This window comes from Ahaetulla prasina, chromosome 1, assembly GCF_028640845.1.
Source record: "Ahaetulla prasina isolate Xishuangbanna chromosome 1, ASM2864084v1, whole genome shotgun sequence".
NCBI classification, from domain to species: domain Eukaryota; kingdom Metazoa; phylum Chordata; class Lepidosauria; order Squamata; family Colubridae; genus Ahaetulla; species Ahaetulla prasina.
This window is the reverse complement of record NC_080539.1, coordinates 5589446-5612215: the sequence shown is the minus strand read 5'-3', so window position 1 is coordinate 5612215 and position 22770 is coordinate 5589446. Positions and strand designations below refer to the sequence as shown.

Genomic DNA, 22770 nt, shown 5'->3' with positions numbered 1-22770 from the left:
GATCAGCATTTTTCGAACTTTTTTATTTATTTATTTGATTTTTATTTGAACTTGGCAGTTTTAACGAAGGGTGGACCTCAACTCCCAGAATTCCCCCTAGTTGGCTAGGGAATAGTTGGCTAGGGAATTCTGGGAGTTGAAGTCCACCCATTTTAAGGTTTGCCCAAATTGAAAAATATTCTCATAAATTAACACAACTTTTGCTCCAACAAAATCCTCCCCACGAATCAGACCTAACACAAATATCATAAAATACTTCTCCCTTCTTATTATCACTTTCAAAAAACTTTCTCAGTTAAAGCTAAGCATTGGCTTCCACTCAACATTTTAGATTATTTATATTCCATCCATTAAATCTGTTTGAGCTGGGCTTTTTTTTTAATTAAAAAAAAAACATTTTCTTCAACTATGTGACTACCATTTTTATGGAATATTTTCTGGATTCATCAAAGGTGCCTAAAACTATGGCTTTACAGTCCAGCATACTTTTAGAATGCACCCACTGTGGCTTCTCTTACAAACCATGATAAACCCAACCTTATCTTAGTTACGCGACTGCCTATGCAAAAGGAAATATTTGTTTCCTAACCTTGTCTGAATTTTCTCCCTTTTTGTGATTAGGGATTATTGATCCTGAACTCACAAAAGCAAATATTTGTTTCTTAACCTTTGCTGAATTTTTCTCTCATTCTGTGATTAGGAATTATTGATCCTGAACTCACTAAAGTAAATATTTGTTTCTTAACCTTTGCTGATTTTTCCCCCTCACATTTTGTATTGATCCTAAAACTTGTTTCACACAGGAAAAACAGCTGGAAGACAATAAAACACATATCCCATTTAATCCGCACTCAAGAATGTAAAAAAAATAGCTTCAGATGTAAAAACTTTATCCTGGGAAACAATTTTGCAGCTGTTCCTTTCTCAAAATTAATGGCTAATTCCCACAAGTGCACAAAATGAGCTACTTTTCCTCTCTTCTGCCTTGTCTAGATAAATTATCCCATGATAAGTAATTTTTTTTTTAATCCAAAGTGAAGCAGTAGTATTTAATTGTCTCATTGTTTGGAATTAATGATTAAAAGGCCTGTCTGAATCAAAAATGCTTTTGTTCGATCATTATAAACAGAACTAGCAAAAGTCAATTAATTTTATAGAAAATACAGGGGTGGGTTTCATATAATTTTACCACTGGTTCGCCATGCACTGAAAATGAGCGTGCGTGTGCCTTCCGCACATCCACGCAGCCTTCCACATGTGGTTTGCTCGCGCGCATGACTTGCACACATGCACGTGGCTTAGAAAACGTGGCTAAATAGGAGGGCATAGTGCCGGGGCGCGTGGGCAGACCCACCCGTAGGTCGCCACTACTGGTTTGCCCGAACCGATCTGAACTGCTTGAATGCCACCTCTGAGCAAATAAGATATATTGGTTAAAGTACATCTAAATCTCATTGGTCTTTTCCTTTAAATGTAAAATTATTTCAAACAACTGAATGCTTCGAATATCCTGAATAGAGATAACAGCTAATTTTTTAAAAAATATACATCCATCTAAAATTAGGAACTGCTCCAGCAAAATCTATATATTATACTTTTTAGCTCTTATGTTTTTCAAAGTTGGGAACCTTAAGATGGGTGGACTTCAACTCCCAGAATTCCCCAGCCAGCCATGCTGGCTAGGGAATTCTGGGAACTGAAGCCCACCCCTTTTAAAGTGGCCACGTTTGAAAAAAAACATTGCTTTAACTTAACAAAGGAAGAGCTGAATTTAGCCTTAAAATTGCAACGGCTTTAAAAGGTGAGATTTAAAAAAAAAAGTTTTGTTTTTTAAAACCCCCTGAATCAAAAAAACCATAGTTTCCATAATCCTTTAAAAGTTCTTACTTTAAGTAAGAGGAAAATTAAGTTACTTAAATTTATTTAAGATAAGTTCCCGCTGAAAAAAACAGATCCTGATTTTCACCCCATATAAGAAAACATCAAAACCACCAATAGTCTTTTTGGTTTTTTTAAAGGGAAAGTTAAAAAGAAAAAGAAAAAAAGAAAAGAGAGGGGAGAAATTGCTATTTTTATACATAAAAGCAAAAATGAAGTACGGGAACTTTTAAGCAAAAAGGGACATGCTAGAAGGGAACCGACTTTTAATGAGACTGGGGTGAAATGTGAGATACTTTACACAAGGATTCCACCCTGGTTTAAAGTAGCTCTTGATTATTATTTTTTTCCAATTCCACCACATCAGTGGTGGGTGAAAGCCCATTTATTCCTGGCGTTATTCAAGATTTATTTGAAAGTCTCCATAAAAGCAGCACTTTCTCTTCCAAAGACTCTGAAACGCCATCTCTCTCTTTCTCTCTCTTCTCCCATTTTCCCATTCATGGAAACATTCTTCCCTAACTTTGCAGGTCCTTTCATAGGAATGGTGGCTTGACGGCTTTGCAACCACTTCCAATCCACCGTTCAGATTCTCCCCCCCCCCCCCCCCCGTTGAACTCAACAAGACGAGAAATAAGAACATGGATGAAGGGAGAGAAATTTGATTTTTTTTAAAAATCATTTTTTGGTGCGATCAGAGATTAGAGGCTTAATTTTTTTTTTTTAACTCTATGGCCTGTAACAAATAGGAGGAAGCAAAGCAGCCGCTGACGGATGCTCCCACTTCCTCGTTCCTGTTGCCTGTTGAATCCATAGTGGTGCGGATGTGCAACAGGTCACTCCAACGCTATTTTTTTATTTTTTTTAGTTCTGAGCGTGAAAAAGATGGCGGTGTAGAAGCCACTTGAGTTTCGGCGAGAGAGAATCGGCAGTCAGCAGCTTTCTGGGCGGCTCTCAATTCCAGACGATTCCAACTCCACGCTAGACAAGAATTTCCGGTTGAATTTTTTGCAATTGTAATCCAAGGTCGTGGTATACACAGTCTTGGTGTGCTTCGGGTACACAATGGTGGTGCTCGTGAAATTCCCAGGTCGGTTGCAAAGGTGGAATTGCACCTCCGCTTTGTAACTGCGCCATGTGCTGTCGGGAACACAAATGATGGTCTGGCTGCAAGACGACACGCCAAGCCGGACTGGCATGTAAACATTATTAATGAAGTGTTTTTCGGAGTCATACTTAACCGAGGAGGTATATCTGGGCAAGAAAAAAAAATAAATACAGATTAATATCATTTTCTTGGGAGGAAAAAATACAGGAACTCCTCGATTGACAACCACAATTCATCATCATCGTCTTCTTTTAACGACCCCGTAATCCCTTGCGGGGTGGAGTCTGGGCAACTGAATGGAGCTAGCGGAGTGTTTACTGGCCGGATGCCCTTCCAGTCCCCAATGCAGAGTTTTGTTCGGCAAATACATTCTCATTGTGCCCAGAGAGAGAAATATCTGCCTCTACCTAGGATCGAACTCACAACCTCCTGATTGTGAGGCGAGAGCTCCACCTCTAGGCCACCGCACCGCTCCCTTACAACCACAATTGAGCCCCAAGTTTCTGTTGCTAAATGAGACATTTGTGAAGATAGTTTTGCCCCATTTGATGAGCTATGTTGCCACGGTTGTTAAGCGAATCACTGCAGTTGTTAAGTTAGTCACAGGGTTGTTAAGTGAATCCGGCTTTCCCACTGGCTTTGCTGGTCAGAAGGTCGCAAAAGGGGATCGCATGACCCCAGGAAAACTGCAACCGTCATAAATACGAGTCGGTTGCCAAGCATCTGAATTTTGATCATGTGACCATGGGGATTTCTGTGACGGATGTGTGAAAAACTGGTCATAAGTCAGTTTTTTTCAGTTCCGTTGTAATTTTGAATGGTCACTAAATGAACTGCTGTAAGTCAAGGACTTACAACAGTTCATTTAATGGCTCTTCAAAATTACAACCGCGCTAAAAAAATGTGACTTACGAGCTTTTTTCGCACTTACAACTTTACAACAGCACTTACAACAGCAGCGCCTCCGTAGTCACGTGATCGAAATTCAGACATTTGGCAACTGACTCATATTTATGACGGCTGCAGTGTCCCAGGGTCACGTGATCCCCTTTTGCCCTATGCACGGTCACTCACGCTCACGCTCTCGTGACGTCTCGCCTGGATTACTGCAACGCTCTCTACATGGGGCTTCCCTTGAAGGGCATCCGGAGGCTCCAGTTAGTTCAGAATGCAGCTGCGCGGGTGATAGATGGAGCCCCTCGTGGCTCCCGCATAACACCCATCCTGCGCAGGCTGCACTGGCTACCTGTGGCCTTCCGGGTGCGCTTCAAGGTTTTGGTGACCACCTTTAAAGCGCTCCATGGCATAGGGCCGGGTTATCACGGACCGCCTACTGCGACCAGATACCTCTCACCGACCGTGCGCTCTCACAGAGGACTCCTCAGGGTGCCGTCAGCTAGGCAGTGTCGTCTGGCGGCGCCCAGGAAGGGCCTTCTCTGTGGGGCTCCACCTCTGGAGCAGAACTCCCCAGGACCGTCAACTTCCAGATCTCCGAACCTTCCGTCGCGAGCTCAAGACTCATTTATTCATCTGTGCAGGACTGGCTTAGATTTTTAAATTTAGAGGGGTTTTAAATTGATTTTAATATTTATATTTCTATTTTTAATAATTGGTATTATTAATTATTGGCATTAGAATAAGTCTTTTAATGATTATTTTAATTTGTATATTGATGTTTTTATATGCCTGTAAACCGCCCTGAGTCCTTTGGGAGATAGGGCGGTATATAAGTTTAAATAATAAATAAATAAATAAATAAATTTTGCGACCTTCTGACAAGCAAAGTTTGATTATAATTATAACAACAGAGTTGGAAGGGACCTTGGAGGCCTTCTAGTCCAACCCCCTGCCCAGGCAGGAAACCCTACACCATCTCAGACAGATGGTTATCCAACATTTTCTTAAAAATTTCCAGTGTTGGAGCATTTACAACTTCTGCAGGCAAGTCGTTCCACTGATTAATTGTTCTCACTGTCAGGAAATTTCTCCTTAGTTCTAAGTTGCTTCTCTCCTTGATTAGTTTCCACCCATTGCTTCTTGTTCTACCCTCAGGTGCTTTGGAGAATAGCTTGACCCTCCCAAATCTTCTTTGTGGCAACCCCTGAGATATTGGAACACTGCTATCATGTCTCCCCTAATCCTTCTTTTTATTAAACTAGACATACCGAGTTCCTGCAACCGTTCTTCATATGTTTTATCCTCCAGTCCCCTAATCATCTTTGTTGCTCTTCTCTGCACTCTTTCTAGAGTCTCAACATCTTTTTTTACATCATGGCGACCAAAACTGGATGCAATATTCCAAGTGTGGCCTTACCAAGGCATTATAAAGTGGTATTAACACTTCACGTGATCTTGATGTGTTCATGGGGAAGCCCGATTTTTATTTTATTTATTTATTTATTTATTTATTTATTTAATCACATTTTTATACCGCCCTATCTCCCAAGGGACTCAGGGCGGTTTACGGCCTATTAAAAACACAAATACACAAATATAAATACAGAAATAAAACACTAATTAAAAAACTTATTAAATAAGGCCGAATTAAAATTTATAATTAAAATAATAAAACCCCATTAAAACTACATTAAATTAAAATCCTAGCCCAGTCCTGCGCAAATAAATAGATGTGTCTTAAGCTCGCGGCGAAAGGTTCGAAGGTCGGGGAGTTGACGGAGTCCCAGGGGAAGTTCATTCCAGAGGGTAGGGGCCCCCACAGAGAAGGCCCTTCCCCTGGGTGTCGCCAGTCGGCACTGCCTGGCGGACGGCACCCCAAGGAGTCCCTCCCTGTGAGAGCACACGGGTCGGTGGGAGGCAGTCGGTGGCAGCAGACGGTCCCGTAAGTAGATTCACAACCGTCTTATTGACTGCAGTGATTCACTTAACAACGGCGGCAAGAAAGGTCGTAAAATGGGGCAACACTCACTTCGCAGCTGCCTCGCTTAGCCACAGGAATCTTGGGCTCAATTGCGGTCGTAAGTCAAGGACTTACCTGTACTTGAAGATTTCTATAGTGTCTTTTTTCTCGCATTTTGTGTTGTTTTTAGCTAACTATTACGGGAGATTTTTTTTATGTGGGATTCCATGCAGACAGATTTGAAACCAATCTCATCTCCAAGTTTAACTCACACAGCTGTCCTGTTCCTTCTAGCGAAGAAATCTGTTTTTATGATCTATTTCAGGGGTCTCCAATCTTGGCAACTTTAAGACTCGTGGACTTCAACTCCCAGAATTCCTCAACCTCAGTTGCCAAGGTTGGAGACCCCTGATCTATCTGAAGCTTAACTTGAGACCCATTCCCATTTCTCTGCACTACTTAATGTTTCTCAAACTTGGCAACTTTAAGAAGGGTGGACTTCCAATTCCCAGCATTCCTCAGGAAAAATGCTGAGTTGACTCAGTGGGACTTGAAGTCCCATGTTTTAAAGCATGCTGACTGAGGAATTCTGGGTATTGAAGTCCACCCATATTAAAGCACGCTGGCTGGGGAATTCTGGGAGTGGAAGTCCAACCATCTTAAAGCATGCTGACTGAGGAATTCTGGGTATTGAAGTCCACCCATATTAAAGCACGCTGACTGAGGAATTCTGGGAGTGGAAGTCCACCCATATTAAAGGATGCTGGCTGGGGGATTCTGGGAGTGGAAGTCCTTCCCTCTTAAAGCAGGCTGGCTGGGGAATTCTGGGAGTGGAAGTCCACCCATATTAAAGTATGCTGGCTGGGGAATTCTGAGAGTGGAAGTCCAACCATCTTAAAGCAAGCTGGTTGGGGAATTCTGGGAGTGGAAGTCCACCCATATTAAAGTATGCTGGCTGGGGGATTCTGGGAGTGGAAGTCCAACCATCTTAAAGCAAGCTGGTTGGGGAATTCTGGGAGTGGAAGTCCACCCATATTAAAGTATGCTGGTTGGGGAATTCTGGGAGTGAAAGTCCTTCCCTCTTAAAGCAGGCTGGCTGGGGAATTCTGGGAGTGGAAGTCCCCCCCTCTTAAAACAGGCTGGCTGGGGAATTCTGGGAGTGGAAGTCCACCCCTCTTAAAACAGGCTGGCTGAATTCTGGGAGTGGAAGTCAACCATCTTAAAGCATGCTGGTTTGGGAATTCTGGGAGTGGAAGTCCAACCATCTTAAAGCATGCTGGCTGGGGAATTCTGGGAGTGGAAGTCAACCATCTTAAAGCATGCTGGTTTGGGAATTCTGGGGTGGAAGTCCACCCATATTAAAGCACGCTGGCTGGGGAATTCTGGGAGTGGAAGTCCAACCATCTTAAAGCATGCTGACTGAGGAATTCTGGGTATTGAAGTCCACCCATATTAAAGCACGCTGACTGAGGAATTCTGGGAGTGGAAGTCCACCCATATTAAAGGATGCTGGCTGGGGGATTCTGGGAGTGGAAGTCCTTCCCTCTTAAAGCAGGCTGGCTGGGGAATTCTGGGAGTGGAAGTCCACCCATCTTAAAGCAGGCTGGCTGGGGAATTCTGGGAGTGGAAGTCCAACCATCTTAAAGCATGCTGGTTTGGGAATTCTGGGAGTGGAAGTCCAACCATATTAAAGTACGCTGGCTGAGGAATTCTGGGAGTGGAAGTCCAACCATCTTAAAGCATGCTGGTTTGGGAATTCTGGGAGTGGAAGTCCACCCATATTAAAGGATGCTGGCTGGGGGATTCTGGGAGTGGAAGTCCTTCCCTCTTAAAGCAGGCTGGCTGGGGAATTCTGGGAGTGGAAGTCCACCCCTCTTAAAGCAGGCTGGCTGGGGAATTCTGGGAGTGGAAGTCCACCCCTCTTAAAGCAGGCTGGCTGGGGAATTCTGGGAGTGGAAGTCCACCCCTCTTAAAGCATGCTGGCTGGGGAATTCTGGGAGTGGAAGTCCACCCATCTTAAAGCATGCTGGCTGGGGAATTCTGGGAGTGGAAGTCCAACCATCTTAAAGCATGCTGGTTTGGGAATTCTGGGAGTGGAAGTCCAACCATCTTAAAGCACGCTGGCTGGGGAATTCTGGGAATGGAAGTCCAACCATCTTAAAGCAAGCTGGTTGGGGAATTCTGGGAGTGGAAGTCCAACCATCTTAAAGTTGCCAAGATAGACACGACCGTGAACTGAAGATAGTTCAGCGGCTACTAGAGAAAAACACGACTGAAGTAAGAGACAGGACCACAAAACAGCTCAATTCAAAGTTTAGTGACCCCAACCCCATGGATTTTAACCATGATATGTTGAGAGAATCCCAATGGCTTGGCACATGCAACTTGTGGATTTCAACTCCCAGAATTCCCCAGCCAACATAGCTGGCTGGGGAATTCTGGGCATTGAAGTCCACAGGTCTTAAACTTTGCATACATTCAGCCACTTCTTTTTCAACCACGCTGCTTCTTCTCTTGCCGCCCCCCCCCAAAAAAGCAAACACAATATAAAAACAAATCGACTACCTTACATCCTTGGGCGGCAACGGATCAAAGGCCACCCCTTCGCCAAAGGAGAGCGGGCAGAGCCGCAGTGGGTTGGGAGAAGACGAGGGCTCCTGCAAAGCAACCAATACAATATTTTGAAGGACAAAATATATCAAGGGCCGGTTTAGCTCACGCTGGTAAAAGCCTGTTATTAAGGCTTATTAAGAACACAGTAGCCTGCAATTACTGCAGGTTCGAGCCCGGCCCAAGGTTGACTCAGCCTTCCATCCTTTATAAGGTAGGTAAAATGAGGACCCAGATTGTTGGGGGGGCAATAAGTTGACTTTGTAAAAATATACAAATAGAATGAGACTATTGCCTTATACACTGTAAGCCGCCCTGAGTCTTCGGAGAAGGGCGGGGTATAAATGTAAACAAAAAAAAAAAAAAAAATGTGAAAAAACAGACTTTGAGAAGAACAAAGTTACACCTGACGCAAGAGCAAGGAAAACCCAGCCAAATACAGGACCTAATCCAGCAGTGAAATCCAGCAGGTTCTGACAGGTTCTGGAGAACCGGTAGCGGAAATTTTGAGCAGTTCGGAGAACCGGCAAATACCACTGCTGGCTGGCCCCAGAGTGGGGTGGGAATAGGGATTTTGCAGTATTCTTCCCCTGGGGTGGGGTGGGAATGGGGATTTTGCAGTATTCTTCCCCTGGAGTGGGAAGGGAATGGGGATTTTGCAATTTCCTTCCCCCAGGAGTGGGGAGAGAATGGAGATTTTGCAGTATCCTTCCCCTGGGATGAGGTGGGAATGGAGATTTTGCAATATCCTTCCACCAGGAGTGGGGAGAGAATGGAGATTTTGCAGTATCCTTCCCCCTGGAGTGGGGAGGGAATGGAGATTTTGCAATATCCTTTCCCTGCCACGGCCACCAAGCCACACCACATCACATCCACCAAGCCACGCCCACCAAACCGGTAGTAAAAAAATTTGGATTTCAACACTGACCTAATCCTTTTATTCAGCAATTACAGATACTCTAGATTTACAACAGTTCATTTACTGACCATTCAAAGTTACAACGGCACTGAAAAATGTTACTTATGACCTTTTTCCCCGCACGTACAACTTTTGCAGCATCCCCATGGTCAGGTGATCAATATTCAGCCGCTTGACAACCGACTCATATTTATGACGGCTGCAGTGTCCCGGGGTCACTTGATCCCCTTTTGGGACCTTCTCCCAAGAAAAGTCAATGGAGGAGCCAGATTCACTTAACAACTAGGTTACTAATTTAACCACTGCAGCGATTCACTTAACAACCATGGCAAGAAAGGTCGTAAAATGGGGGGAAAAACCCCACTTAACAACTGCCTTGCTTAGCAACCGAAATGTTGGGCTCAATTGTCATAAGTCAAGGACTATCTATATTAGAAAGCATTATACCAAATTGCTGTTCTTGGAATACAGATCAGTGTTTATTAAACTCAGGAATGATGACTGTCTCCTGTCTGGGGAATTCTGGGAGTTGAAGTCCACCCCTCTTAAATCATCCTGACTGGAGAATTCTGGGAATTGAAATCCACCTATTTTAAAGCATGCAGGCTGGGGAATTCTGGGAGTGGAAGTCTTCCCCTCTTAAAGCATGCATGCTGGGGAATTCTGGGACTTGAAGTCCACCCCTCTTAAAGTTGTGGGGTTTAGTTAGACCATCTGCTCTCTGAACCATCTAAACCAGTATCTGCAAAATGGTTGAAGCATTACAAGGGAGAATTGCAACACGTAGGAAAAAGGTGAGTGAGATGGGAGTTGAGCTATTCGGTCTCTTCTGCATGGTCAGCGTATTTACTTGCAGCTCATCGGTCATGACATACCAGCAATACTCCACATGCAACTCAACAGCTGCCTCTAATCCACTTTCTGGAAGAAGAAATAAAATCGCTTTGCAGCATTTCTGGTAGTTCGTTATTTCCCAGCACGCATAATGTACATTCCTGCAGGGAAACCCCAGCCAGAGATGCTGTCTTGCTTTTGATGGGCAGCTTTGTAGATTTCCTGTGGGGCTGGCTCGTATTTGTCCCAGGTTGTTTGCAGCAGCTGAACCAGGGTTTCTCAAACTTGGCAGCTTTGAGATGGGTGGATTTCCACTCCCACAATTCCCCAGCCAGCATGCTTTAAGATGGGTGGACTTCCACTCCCAGAATTCCCCAGCCAGCATGCTTTAAGAGGGGTGGACTTCAACTCCCACAATTCCCCAGCCAGCATGCTTTAAGATGGGTGGACTTCCACTCCCAGAATTCCCCAGCCAGCATGCTTTAAGATGGGTGGACTTCCACTCCCAGAATCCTCCAGCCAGCATGCTTTAAGATGGGTGGACTTCCACTCCCACAATTCCCCAGCCAGCATGCTTTAAGAGGGGTGGACTTTCATTCCCAAAATTCCCCAGCCAGCATGCTTTAAGATGGGTGGACTTCCACTCCCAGAATTCCCCAGCCAGCATGCTTTAAGAGGGGTGGACTTCAACTCCCAGAATTCCCCAGCCAGCATGCTTTAAGAGGGGTGTACTTTAACTCCCAGAATTCCCCAGCCAGCATGCTTTAAGAGGGGTGTACTTCCACTCCCAGAATTCCCCAGCCAGGATGGTTTAAGAGGGGTGGACTTCCACTCCCAGAATTCCCCAGCCAGGATGGTTTAAGAGGGGTGGACTTCCACTCCCAGAATTCCCCAGCCAGGATGGTTTAAGAGGGGTGGACTTCCACTCCCAGAATTCCCCAGCCAGGATGGTTTAAGAGGGGTGGACTTCTGTAGGAATTATCGACCATACTGTGTGTGTGTGTGTGTGCAGGCAGGCTCGCCCTGCTGAAACATGCACACGGAACAAGAGATATCATCCCACGCTCTGAATGTTTTGTGCAGTTAGACCACAAACCACTTCCTTATCTAGCTAGCTTCTTTTCACACTGTAGTCATATAGAACAGCAGCTGTATCTGCAGCGTGTGATTTGTATCGTCCCATGCTCTGCCTGTTACGCCTTCTGATACCTTGCTAATAAAAGAGGGTCCCGGAGATTGTTCTGGGCTCTCATCCCGAGAAATGACTTTGTCGTGTCTTACTATCATGAGAGACCACCGCAACTGGTGACCCCGACGTGATCACACAAACGATACGTCCCTGGACCTCCTATACTTATCGCCTGGAATAGGCTCGGTGCACCTCGTCCGGACGGTCGCTGGCGACGCGGATCCCTCGTAAGTATGGGAGGAGGATTCTCGGAACCCCAGGCAAATCATTTGCAGGAACTACAAGAATTAACCAGGTCAAATTGTCATATTTTTAAGAAAAACGGCGCTTTACATCCCGCCGTCAAAAAAGCCAACCTCAAAACGTTATTAATTTATATTTGGCAGCATTGTCCGTCTTATCCAAAAGCGGGATCCCTAAAATTTGCCACCTGGCAGAAGATTGGTCAGTATCTTCATGTGACTCCCCGAGCCCCACCAGGAGTTTTGACCACCTGGAAGGTTGTTACGGAGTGCATTGCTGCCCAAGAACAGGCACTCCTCAAACCCTTAACAGAACCACCTCCTTACCAAAATGATAACTCGCCCAAATTGGCTCCGCCACTACCCCAAGAAGCCTTGATTGCTGCCACAGCACCAAGGCCGACCCAAAACTCCCCTATCCCGCAATATGATTTTCCTCCTTCTTCCTCCCTTTCTGCTACTTCAAATCCCACCCCTATGAGTGCAGTTGCTTCAACTATGTCTCAGGCAAAAAGTCAAGGACTTTTAGATCCTGATGAGCTTGCCCAATGTTCCGCTTTTCCTGTTGCCTTTGTTCCCAATGCAACTGGTGCCTTGGTACCTCAATTTGAACCACTTCTCTTAAAGACCATTAGAGATTTGAAAACCGCTGTTTCCATGTACGGCATTCAAGCTCCATACGTAAAAGAACTTTTTAGTGCCCTCGCAGGGTCCTTTGTCATGACTCCACAGGATTGGAAAGACATTTTGAGGATGCTCCTAACGGGCCCTCAGTATGTCATCTGGGAGTCTGATTTTCGTCGTGAAGCCCAGTCCGTGGCCCAACTCGCGGCTGGTGCTGGCATCACACCAGATCACATTTCAGGCTCTGGCGCTTTTGACATGGTCGTGGCGCAGATGCAATTTCCACAAGCAGTCTTTCCGCTTGTTAGTCTGGCTGCTCTTAGAGCCCTTGACAAAGCAGATGATTCAAATGGCATACCCTCTGCCTCATTTTCAAAAATTCACCAAGGTCCCAACCAACCTTTTCCTGATTTTATCGATGACTTGCAAAAAGCTATAAATAGACAAATTACTAATGCCACTGCTCACACAGAGTTACTTTTGAAGCTTGCTTATGAAAACGCCAATGCTGATTGCCAATGTATCCTACAACCTCTTGCTGCTAAAGCAGATGCTACCCTCGCTGACTTTTTCAAAGCTTGTCGCATAGTAGGAACTAGTGCTTTCTCAATGGATGCCCTTGCCACAGCTATACAACAGGGCGGGCGGCCCTCTGGAAATTGTTTTAACTGTGGAAAACCTGGTCATTTCAAAGCTCAATGCCGCGCCCCGGGCGGGGGCGCATCGCGCCAAAATAACAATTCTGGCGTGAAACCCAAAACGGTCTGCCCAAAATGCAGGAAGGGTTTTCATTGGGCCAACAAATGCCGATCCGCTGCCAACCTTCCTGCCCAGCCGGAAAACTAGTTGAGGGGCCCACAGCCTCAAAGGCTGTGCGACAATCGCCGCCATTTCCTGCTTTGTTTCCGGCTTCAGTCTTTCTCGTCACTGACGTGTCCCTTGATGCAGACTTTCCTAACACGCCTTACTCCATCTCTGTCTCCCTGCCGCAACCACTCCCCTCTCCCGCATCCGCTCTTGTTATGCCTCATGAGTCGTTCACCCTCCGGGGTGGTTCCTTCCTCCCGGCGCTCTGATACTATCACAACTGCTATTGAATTTATTCCAAGCTACCCGATTTCAATCAAAAAAGGGGGAAGCACTTGGTAAAGTACTACTTCTTCCCCCTACAAATCAGTTACCACCTCCCACTAAATTATTAACTATAACAAAAACAATGCAAAATAGCCGCCCAGCCATGGAGTTCCATATTAAAGGCCTCCGTTTTTCTGGCATTCTAGATACCGGAGCTGATGTGTCCGTAATCCGGACTGATGAATGGCCCGCGCAATGGCCACTTGAATCGGCTTCAGCAGTCCGAGGGGTGGGCGGAACCCAAGCTGCACAAATTAGTAAATATTGGCTATCTGTGACTTCCCCGCAGACGTCTACGATTGCGCATATCAAACCAGTCCCCCCCCCTCCATATCAACTTGTGGGGATGTGATCTCATGCACCAATTTGGTGCTAAGCTTAGTTTGGAATAATGTCTCTTCCCACTCCTCTCCGCCTTTCTCTTAAGTCTGATATTCCGGTCTGGCTTGACCAATGGCCTCTAACCTCTGAGAAACTTTCCGCTCTACACTCTCTTGTGTCTGAACAACTTGCTTTACAACATATTGAACCTTCTTTGAGTCCTTACAACACTCCAGTCTTTGTGATAAAAAAGAAAATCTGGCAAATGGCGCTTCCTACACGATCTTCGTGCCGTTATTCGACCCATGGGGGCGCTACAATGCGGCCTTCCAAATCCTAACCTCATTCCAAAGGACTATGACCTCATGATTATACACCTCAAAGTTTGTTTCTTTTCCATACCACTGCACCCCGATGATACGCCTCTGTTCGCCTTTTCTGTTCCTACGATGATAAATATGCAAAAGCCTACTCCTCGCTAAATAGCCCCACCATGTGTCAGTTCTATGTCAGTGCTATTCTGGAACCCTATCGCACAATGTTTCCTCATTTTCTTGTCTATCATTACATGGATGACATTCTCATCGCTGCACCAGGGCCTGTGGGCACTGTTAGTGCCACCTTACCCGCACTCACCTCCCTGCTCTCACAGGGAGGACTTAAAGTAGCTCCTGAAAAAATACAACACAAAGAGCCATTCTCATACCTTGGCCACAAGTTGCTTTCTTCCCATGCAGCATCAACATTCCCATCATTACATCGTCCTCACAAAACTACCTTAGTAAAACTTCAACAATATCTGGGAACTATCAGTCGGGTTCGTCCATATTTTGGCATAACCACAACCCAATTGACACCTCTATTTTCTGCCCTGGCGCAGGGCAAATCTCCTTCTGATCCTATTGCTCTTACATCAGCACAGATTGAAACCTTTTCACAAATAGAACAAGCCATGCATGCTCAATGGGTGGACCGCTGTGTCCCCAATGAGCCTCTTTCGATCATAATCATTAATACTCCGCACCTTCCAACAGCAGCCATTGCCCAAAACCCAGGCTCTGTGCGCATCCTGGAATGGCTACATCTACTACACACCCCTAGAAACACCATTAATCAAAGACCCTCTCAATTTGCATCTCTCATTACCAAAGGGAGACTCAGATCCAAAACCTTGGCTGGAACTGAGCCTTCCACGCTCTACATTCCCTGTGCCTTGTCTACGTGGGAAGTCATGTATACCAACTCTGAATTTCTTCAGGTTGCACTCACTGAATGGCCTGGGGTCATTTCCTGCCACCCTCCACCAGACCCCCACCTTCAACTCCTACAACAAATCCCGGTGCAATGGGATACACAGCAAAAACCAGGACCCATTCCCCAGGCTATCACTGTTTTCGCAGATGGTAGCAAAACCTTAGGGTGCCTGTGCATGGTACCTCAACAATCAATGGAACACAAAGAACACCCCACCTCAAACCTCTGCTCAAGGTTTGGCTGCGGCCATCCTCGCCTTCCAACAATTCTCCGCTGAACCTTTTAACCTAATTCTTGACAGTCTATACGTCACACAAGTTGTGAAAACTATTTTTCAATCTTACTTGTCCCCCTCTCTTGACCCTGATCTCGTTTCTCTTTTCACCACCTTGCAATCTCTCATTCACAAACGTACACATCCTTATTTTGTTACACACGTAAGAAGCCACCAACCTTTCCCTGGTTTTCTCCAGGAAGGGAACAATGTCGCAGACGCTGCGGCCTCTGCCTCCTCCTTTTTTTACACTTTCACCTGTCTCTCCCTGGGATAGTCACTCCTATTGTCATCAAAACAAAAAAGCGCTCATTAAACAATTTGGCATCTCTCATTACCAAAGGGAGACTCAGATCCAAAACCTTGACTGGAACTGAGCCTTCCACGCCTATATTCCTGTGCCTTATCTACATGGGAAGTCATGTATACCAACTCTGAGCTTCTTCAATCTGCGCTCACTGAATGGCCTGGGGTCATCTCTGCCACCCTCTGCCAGACCCCGCCTTCAGCTCCTCAGGCAAGTTCCAGTGGAATGGGACACACACAGCAAAACCAGGACCCATTCCCCAGGCTATCACTGTTTTGCAGATGGTAGCAAAACCTTAGGTGCCTGTGCATGGTACCTCAACAATCAATGGAACACAAAACCACCCCACCTCAAACCTCTGCTCAACGCTCTGAACTGGCCGCGGCCATTCTCGCCTTCAACAATTCTCTAAAGAACCTTTTAACCTAATCCTTGACAGTCTATATGTCACTCAAATAGTAAAAACTATTTTTCAATCTTACTTGTCCCCTTCTCTTGATACTAATCTCACTTCTCTTTTCACCACCTTGCAATCTCTCATTCACAAACGTACACATCCTTATTTTGTTACACACGTAAGAAGCCACCAACCTTTCCCTGGTTTTCTCCAGGAAGGGAACAATGTCGCAGACGCTGCGGCCTCTGCCTCCTCCTTTTTTTACACTTTCACCTGTCTCTCCCTGGGATAGTCACTCCTATTGTCATCAAAACAAAAAAGCGCTCATTAAACAATTTGGCATCTCAGCTTCAGAAGCCACTGCCATCGTTCAGCAATGCCCCTCTTGTAGCGAACAGGCTCACTCCCTCCCCATGGGAGTGAACCCCAGAGGCACTGAATGCTGTCAAATTTGGCAAATGGATGTCACTCAGTACCCATCCTTTGCCCCATGGAAATACCTCCATGTCTCTATTGATACCTACTCAGGTTTTATCATGGCTACCCCTCAAAGGGGCGAAGCTACAAAACATGCAATCAATCATTGTATTCGGACTTTTGCAACGTTGGGATGCCCAAAAGAACTTAAAACAGACAATGGCCCAGCTTACATTAGCTCAGCCTTTGCTAGCTTTTGTAACCAATGGTCCATCACCCATAAATTTGGGATTCCCTATAATTCCCAGGGTCAGGCATTGGTAGAGCGCGCCAATCAAACCTTAAATCATGCTCTAGAAAGATACAATCGAACACAAGGGAAAATTCCCCCTAGCCTCCCAGCTTTGCAAAACAAGCTTAACCTGTGTTTGTACACCATCAACTTCCTGAACCTGACAGGCACTCCTCCATCATCTGCAGCAACTCGTCACTTCTCTGCTTCTCCTACTGCAGCAACATCCAGACCACTGGTGTACTTCAAACGACTTCCTGACCCCACCTGGAAAGGTCCTGCTGAACTCATCACCTGGGGACGAGGTTATGCTGCCGTCCAAATCAACGGTGAGACCTTGTGGGTCCCTGGTCGACATATCTGTCCCTACCATCAAAAAACAAAAACAGGGGACCTTCCCCCATCTGACACCATTGACACTTCCCTACTGAGTCATACCGGCAACTGACTCTCTTCGTACGGGAGACGCCTCATCATGTGGATACTTTCCGTTTGTTCTTTCAATCCGCCCTGGTGCTGTCATACTTCCCACCTACTACATCAAATTCTGCCCATCAACCACAGAATCTGACTTGGGTTGTCCTGGATACGCATCATGACCTTCTTAACTCCACCTCAGCACTTCAGGTACCAGGCTCATGGTTTCCCGATTTGTATTTTGACTTTGCACAAATGCTACACGGTACAGAAGACGACAAATTTATACAAAAGCATCATTTCTACATCTGCCTGGGACATATCAAAGAGCGAAAGTATCAACAAACCTGTGGCGGGGCTGACCAATATTTCTGCGCCTCCTGGAGCTGCGTCTCTACAGGACACCTTTGGTGGACCCTTCCAGAGTCAGATGATTACATCACTGTAAGACGTACCACTCAATCTTTGCCGTGCTCCAAACAGAAGGCAGCAGATGGGACAATACAGGGACATTGCAACCCCGTAAAGATATCCTTCACGTCAAAAGGAAAACAAGCAACCTGGACTGCAGGAATGACTTGGGGAGCCCGTATGTATGATCAAGTTCGTTTGGGACACAAGGACTATGGCAACATCTTTACCATCAAACTTATCCAGACCCCTGCACACCACCGGCGCCACTAGGACCTAATACTGTCCTGATAAACGACAACCTTCCCCTCCCGCCAACTGTCATCACTCCGATCTCCAATAACACTCGTAGCAACCCACTCCCTATAAAACCCAGGAACAAGCCCTTATAGGACTTGATTGCGGCAACCTACCAACTCGTCAACAGCTCCAACCCAAACCTCACTAACGCCTGTTGGTTTTGCTATAACGTTCAACCCCCTTATTATGAAGCCATGGCCTTGCGGAGTGAGTTCAATACTTCAACCAATGACCGTCTATGCCGATGGAAACAGGGCACCCAAACCGTTCAGACTATTACTGGCACCGGGACTTGCATAGGAAAGGTGCCCTCAGCTTAGACGCAATATTGCAACACCACACATAGTAACATCAACACAACCATGTTTTACATCCCCCCGGATAATGGCTGGTGGGCGTGTTTCACGGGCCTCACCGTTGCGCCTATGGCAGTGTAATCAACACCACTGGGTTCTGTACTTTGGTTCAAATAATGCCACGAATTTATTACCATACAGATGATGATATCTACTGCTCCTTTGACATCTCTACTCCTGTCAGGTACAAAAGAGAGCCCATCTCAACATTGACAATTGCTCTTCTTGCAGGCCTGGGACTCACGGGGGCGGGAACAGGCATTGCTTCCTTCGCTCATCAATATACACAATATCAAAACCTCAGAGCAGCCATCGATGAGGACTTAAGTCGCATTGAGACATCCATTACTCACTTACAGAAATATCTCACCTCACTTTCTGAGAATAGAAGGGGACTGGTCCTTCTCTTCCTCCAAGAAGGTGGATTGTGTGTGGTTTTAAAGGAAGAATGCTGCTTCTATGCCGATCACTCTGGCATTGTGCAGGACTCGATGAATAAGCTAAAGGAAGGTCTAAATAACCGCAAGAAGGAAAGGGAACAGAAACAGGGATGGTTCGAAGGACGGTTTAATTTTTCACCTTGGCTAACAACATTAATCAGTGCCCTAGCGGGGCCTTTTTTTTTTTTTTTTGTTTACATTTATACCCCGCCCTTCTCCGAAGACTCAGGGCGGCTTACAATTTATAAGGCAATAGTCTCATTCTATTTGTATATTTTTTTTACAAAGTCAACTTATTGCCCCCCCAACAATCTGGGTCCTCATTTTACCTACCTTATAAAGGGTGGAAGGCTGAGTCAACCTTGGGCCGGGCTCGAACCTGCAGTAATTGCAGGCTCTGTGTTCTAATAACAGGCTTCTCTATTGCCTGAGCTCCTCATTTTCCTGTGCAACATTTGGTCCCCGCATCCTTAATCGCCTCCTAACATTTATCAAAGGAAAACTTGGCACAATCGAAAATCGGGTACTCGACACAGTGACCATCAATAACCTCAACCATCCAAACAGGAAGGAGGAAGAGGCGAGCCTTCTCGCCCAATGCACAGACAAAGAGTCGGACAACAACAGCGAAGATCTCATCTCCCTCCCGCTGGAAAGCGTGGAACCTGCAAAGGATAACATCAGTCACCTGAGTGCAGATACAACTCGTGAATTCTGCTATACCGAGCAGCGACTATTTTGATTAAACAAAAACAGAGGAGATGTAAGGAATTATCGACCATATTGTGTGTGCGTGTGCGTGCAGGCAGGCTCGCCCTGCTGAAACATGCACACGGAACAAGAGATATCATTCCACGCTCTGAATGTTTTGTGCAGTTAGACCACAAACCCCTTCCTTATCCAGCTAGCTTCTTTTCGCACTGTAGTCATATAGAACAGCAGCTGTATCTGCAGCGCGTGATATGTATCCCCCCATGCTCTGCCTGTTACGCCTTCTGATACCTTGCTAATAAAAGAGGGTCCCGGAGATTGTTCTGGGCTCTCATCCCGAGAAATGACTTTGTCGTGTCTTACTATCATGAGAGACCACCGCAGACTTCCACTCCCAGAATTCCCCAGCCAGCCTGCTTTAAGAGGGGTGGATTTCCACTCCCAGAATTCCCCAGCCAGCATGCTTTAAGAGGGGTGGATTTCCACTCCCAGAATTCCCCACCCAGCATGCTTTAAGAGGGGAGGACTTCCACTTCCAGAATTCCCCAGCCAGCATGCTTTAAGAGGGGAGGACTTCCACTCCCAGAATCTCCCAGCCAGCATGCTTTAAGAGGGGTGGACTTCCACTCCCAGAATCCCCCAGCCAGCATGCTTTAAGAGGGGAGGACTTCCACTCCCAGAATCCCCCAGCCAGCCATGCTTTAAGAGGGGAGGACTTCCACTCCCAGAATCCCCCAGCCAGCATGCTTTAAGAGGGGTGGGCTTCCACTCCCAGAATCCCCCGGCCAGCATGCTTTAAGAGGGGTGTACTTTAACTCCCAGAATTTCCCAGCCAGCATGCTTTAAGATGGGTGAACTGTCACTCCCAGAATTCCCCAGCTAGCATACTTTAAAATGGGTGGATTTCTCCTCCCAGAATTCCCCAGCCAGCAATGCTTTAAAGATAATCCTCGATTTAGAGCCATTTGTTTACGAAGCCTTCACAGTTACAAGGGCATAGGAAAAAAAATAAACCCTGACTCGCAACCCTGATGACCGTCGTAGCATCCCTAAGGCCACGTGATCAAAGCCCCGAGTGAATGAGGAACTCCCGCAATGTTGGATTGACCTGGCTGCCCTCCAGCAGGGAAGAGAAAGGGCTACTACTGTCCTGGCACCAGGGAAAGGAAAGCTGGAACCAGGTTGCTAACCGCTCCCTGCCCTTAATTCAATCCAGCCTTCGAGCGGCATAGAAACCATTTTAGTCTCTGCCTGAGCTGGGGCCAAACGTAGCCGCATTCCCACCCGGTGCCAAACCGTTCCTGTTTCTCCAGTTCGGGGAAAAAAATGCCGTTTCAGGAGAAACCGATGCCACTGAAAGAGGGCACCGAAGAGAGGATTTTAAAAAAATCCACTTTATCTGCCATTCTCGGCTTTGCAATCCTGCTTAAAAAGGAGACGCTGAACGAGAGTGTTAAGGCTAGGGAGCAAAGCGAACTGTAGGGTCCTCTGAGCTGGGTGGTTTTCTTGCTGACGTTTCACGACCCAACTAGCAAACATCATTAGTGCTGGAAAGGGAGTGAGGTTTGCAGAGAGGAGGAGGAGGAAGAAGAGGAGGAGGAGGAGGAGGAAGAGGACTGTGTGTTCTTTGCTGCTCTCTTGAGCTTGGTTGCTTTCTTGCAGATGTGTCACTATTCAACTAGGTGACATCATCAATGCTAGAAGGGAGGGGGGGTTTGTGGGAAGGAGGAGGAGGGGGGAGGAGGGGGGAGGAGAGAGGGGAAGGAGAATTGTTGGGGTCTTTGGTGCTCTCTGAGCTTGCTTGTTTTCTTGCAGATGTTTCATTATTCAATTGCGGGGTGGGAGGGGAGGCGGAGGGACTGCTCTCTGAGCCTGGTGGTTTTCTTGCAGACATTTCAAGACCCAACTAAGGAATATCATCAGTGCTAGAAGATTGGAGGAGGAGGAGGACTGTGGAGGTCCTTGGTGCTCTCTGAGCCTGGTTGCTTTCTTACAGACGTTTCATAACCCAACCAGGTAACATCATCAGTGCTAGAAGGGAGATAGGGTTGGAGCGGGAGGGGAGGGGGATGGGGGGGAGGAGGAGGACTGTGGAGGTCCTTGGTGCTCTCTGAGTTTGGTTGCTTTCTTACAGACATTTCATAACCCAACTAGGTAACGTCATCAGTGCTACCTGTGTTCAGAGAACACAAAAGAGCTCACAGTTCAACCCTAAGCTACAAATATTCCGTTCAACGGAGAGCAAAGTTTAAGGTTGATTCTCCAGCTCAGAATGGGCAGCCCTGACAGGGACAGCCCCGAAAAATTTTTGCAGCACCAGGTTGGGTATAGCTGTGGGGCAGAAAATTATGGGGCCATTATTTGCTAGATGAACCTCAAAGCTTTCTGTTTATAGCCCTTGTACTGTAGGAGGGTGCCTATGTTAGTCTGTAAGAGTAAAAAATCAGGAGTCTGAGAGCACCGTTTTGGGAAAATATATACATACATTTATCTTAGATTTTTATTCCGCCTTTATTACTTTATAAACAACCGAAGGCAGCAAACATACCTTTCTCCTCCTATTTTCCTGACAACAATAACCCTATGAGGCGGGCTGGGCTGAAGGAGAGAGAGATTGGCTCAAAGTCACCTAGCCGGCTTCCATGCCTAAGGCAGGACTAGAACTCACAGTCTCCTGGTGATTGGCCCAAGGTCCCCCAGCTGCCTTTCAACCTTGATATGGAATTAGAACTCACCATCTTCTCAGTGATTGGCCCACTGTCCCCTCGATGTCTTTCACGCCTAAGGCGGAACTAGAACTCACAGTCTCCTGGTGATTGGCCCAAAGTCACCCAGCTGGCTTTCATCCCTAATATGAAACTAGAACTCCCAGTCTCCTGGTGATTGGCCCAAGGTCCCCTAGCTGGCTTTCATCCCTAATACGAAACTAGAACTCACAGTCTCCTGGTGATTGGCCCAAGGTCCCCCAGCTGGCTTTCCTCCCTAATACCGGGATAGCTCAGGCAATAGAGGGTCGGGATAACTCAGGCAATAGAGAAGCCTGTTATTAGAACACAAAGCCTGCAATTACTGCAGGTTCGAGCCCGGCCCAAGGTTGACTCAGCCTTCCACCCTTTATAAGGTAGGTAAAATGAGGACCCAGATTGTTGGGGGGGCAATAAGTTGACTTTGTAAAAAATATACAAATAGAATGAGACTATTGCCTTATACATTGTAAGCCGCCCTGAGTCTTCGGAGAAGGGCGGGGTATAAATGTAAACAAACAAACAAACAAAAATATATAAAAAAAATAATACGAAACTAGAACTCACAGTCTCCTGGTGATTGGCCCAAGGTCCCCCAGCTGGCTTTCCTCCCTAATATGAAACTAGAACTCACAGTCTCCTGGTGATTGGCCCAAGGTCCCCCAGCTGGCTTTCCTCCCTAATATGAAACTAGAACTCACAGTCTCCTGATGATTGGCCTGCTTTCACACCTA

At 46.2% G+C, this 22770-nt stretch overlaps 1 protein-coding gene across 2 annotated transcripts in view; it reads right to left on the bottom strand.

The window, feature by feature from the left end:
* Positions 1 to 1814: 1814 nt before the first annotated feature.
* Positions 1815 to 22770, bottom strand: part of RFLNB (refilin B) — a 28427-nt gene continuing 7471 nt past the window's right edge. For both annotated transcript variants that reach the window (XM_058164061.1, XM_058164062.1), the window contains exons 2-3: positions 8409 to 8500; positions 1815 to 3132 (exon numbers count right to left, since the gene is read on the bottom strand). In XM_058164061.1, coding sequence (XP_058020044.1) covers positions 2811 to 3132; positions 8409 to 8500 — 414 coding nt within the window. In that variant the 3' untranslated portion in view covers positions 1815 to 2810. The remainder of the gene's footprint in view (positions 3133 to 8408; positions 8501 to 22770) is intronic.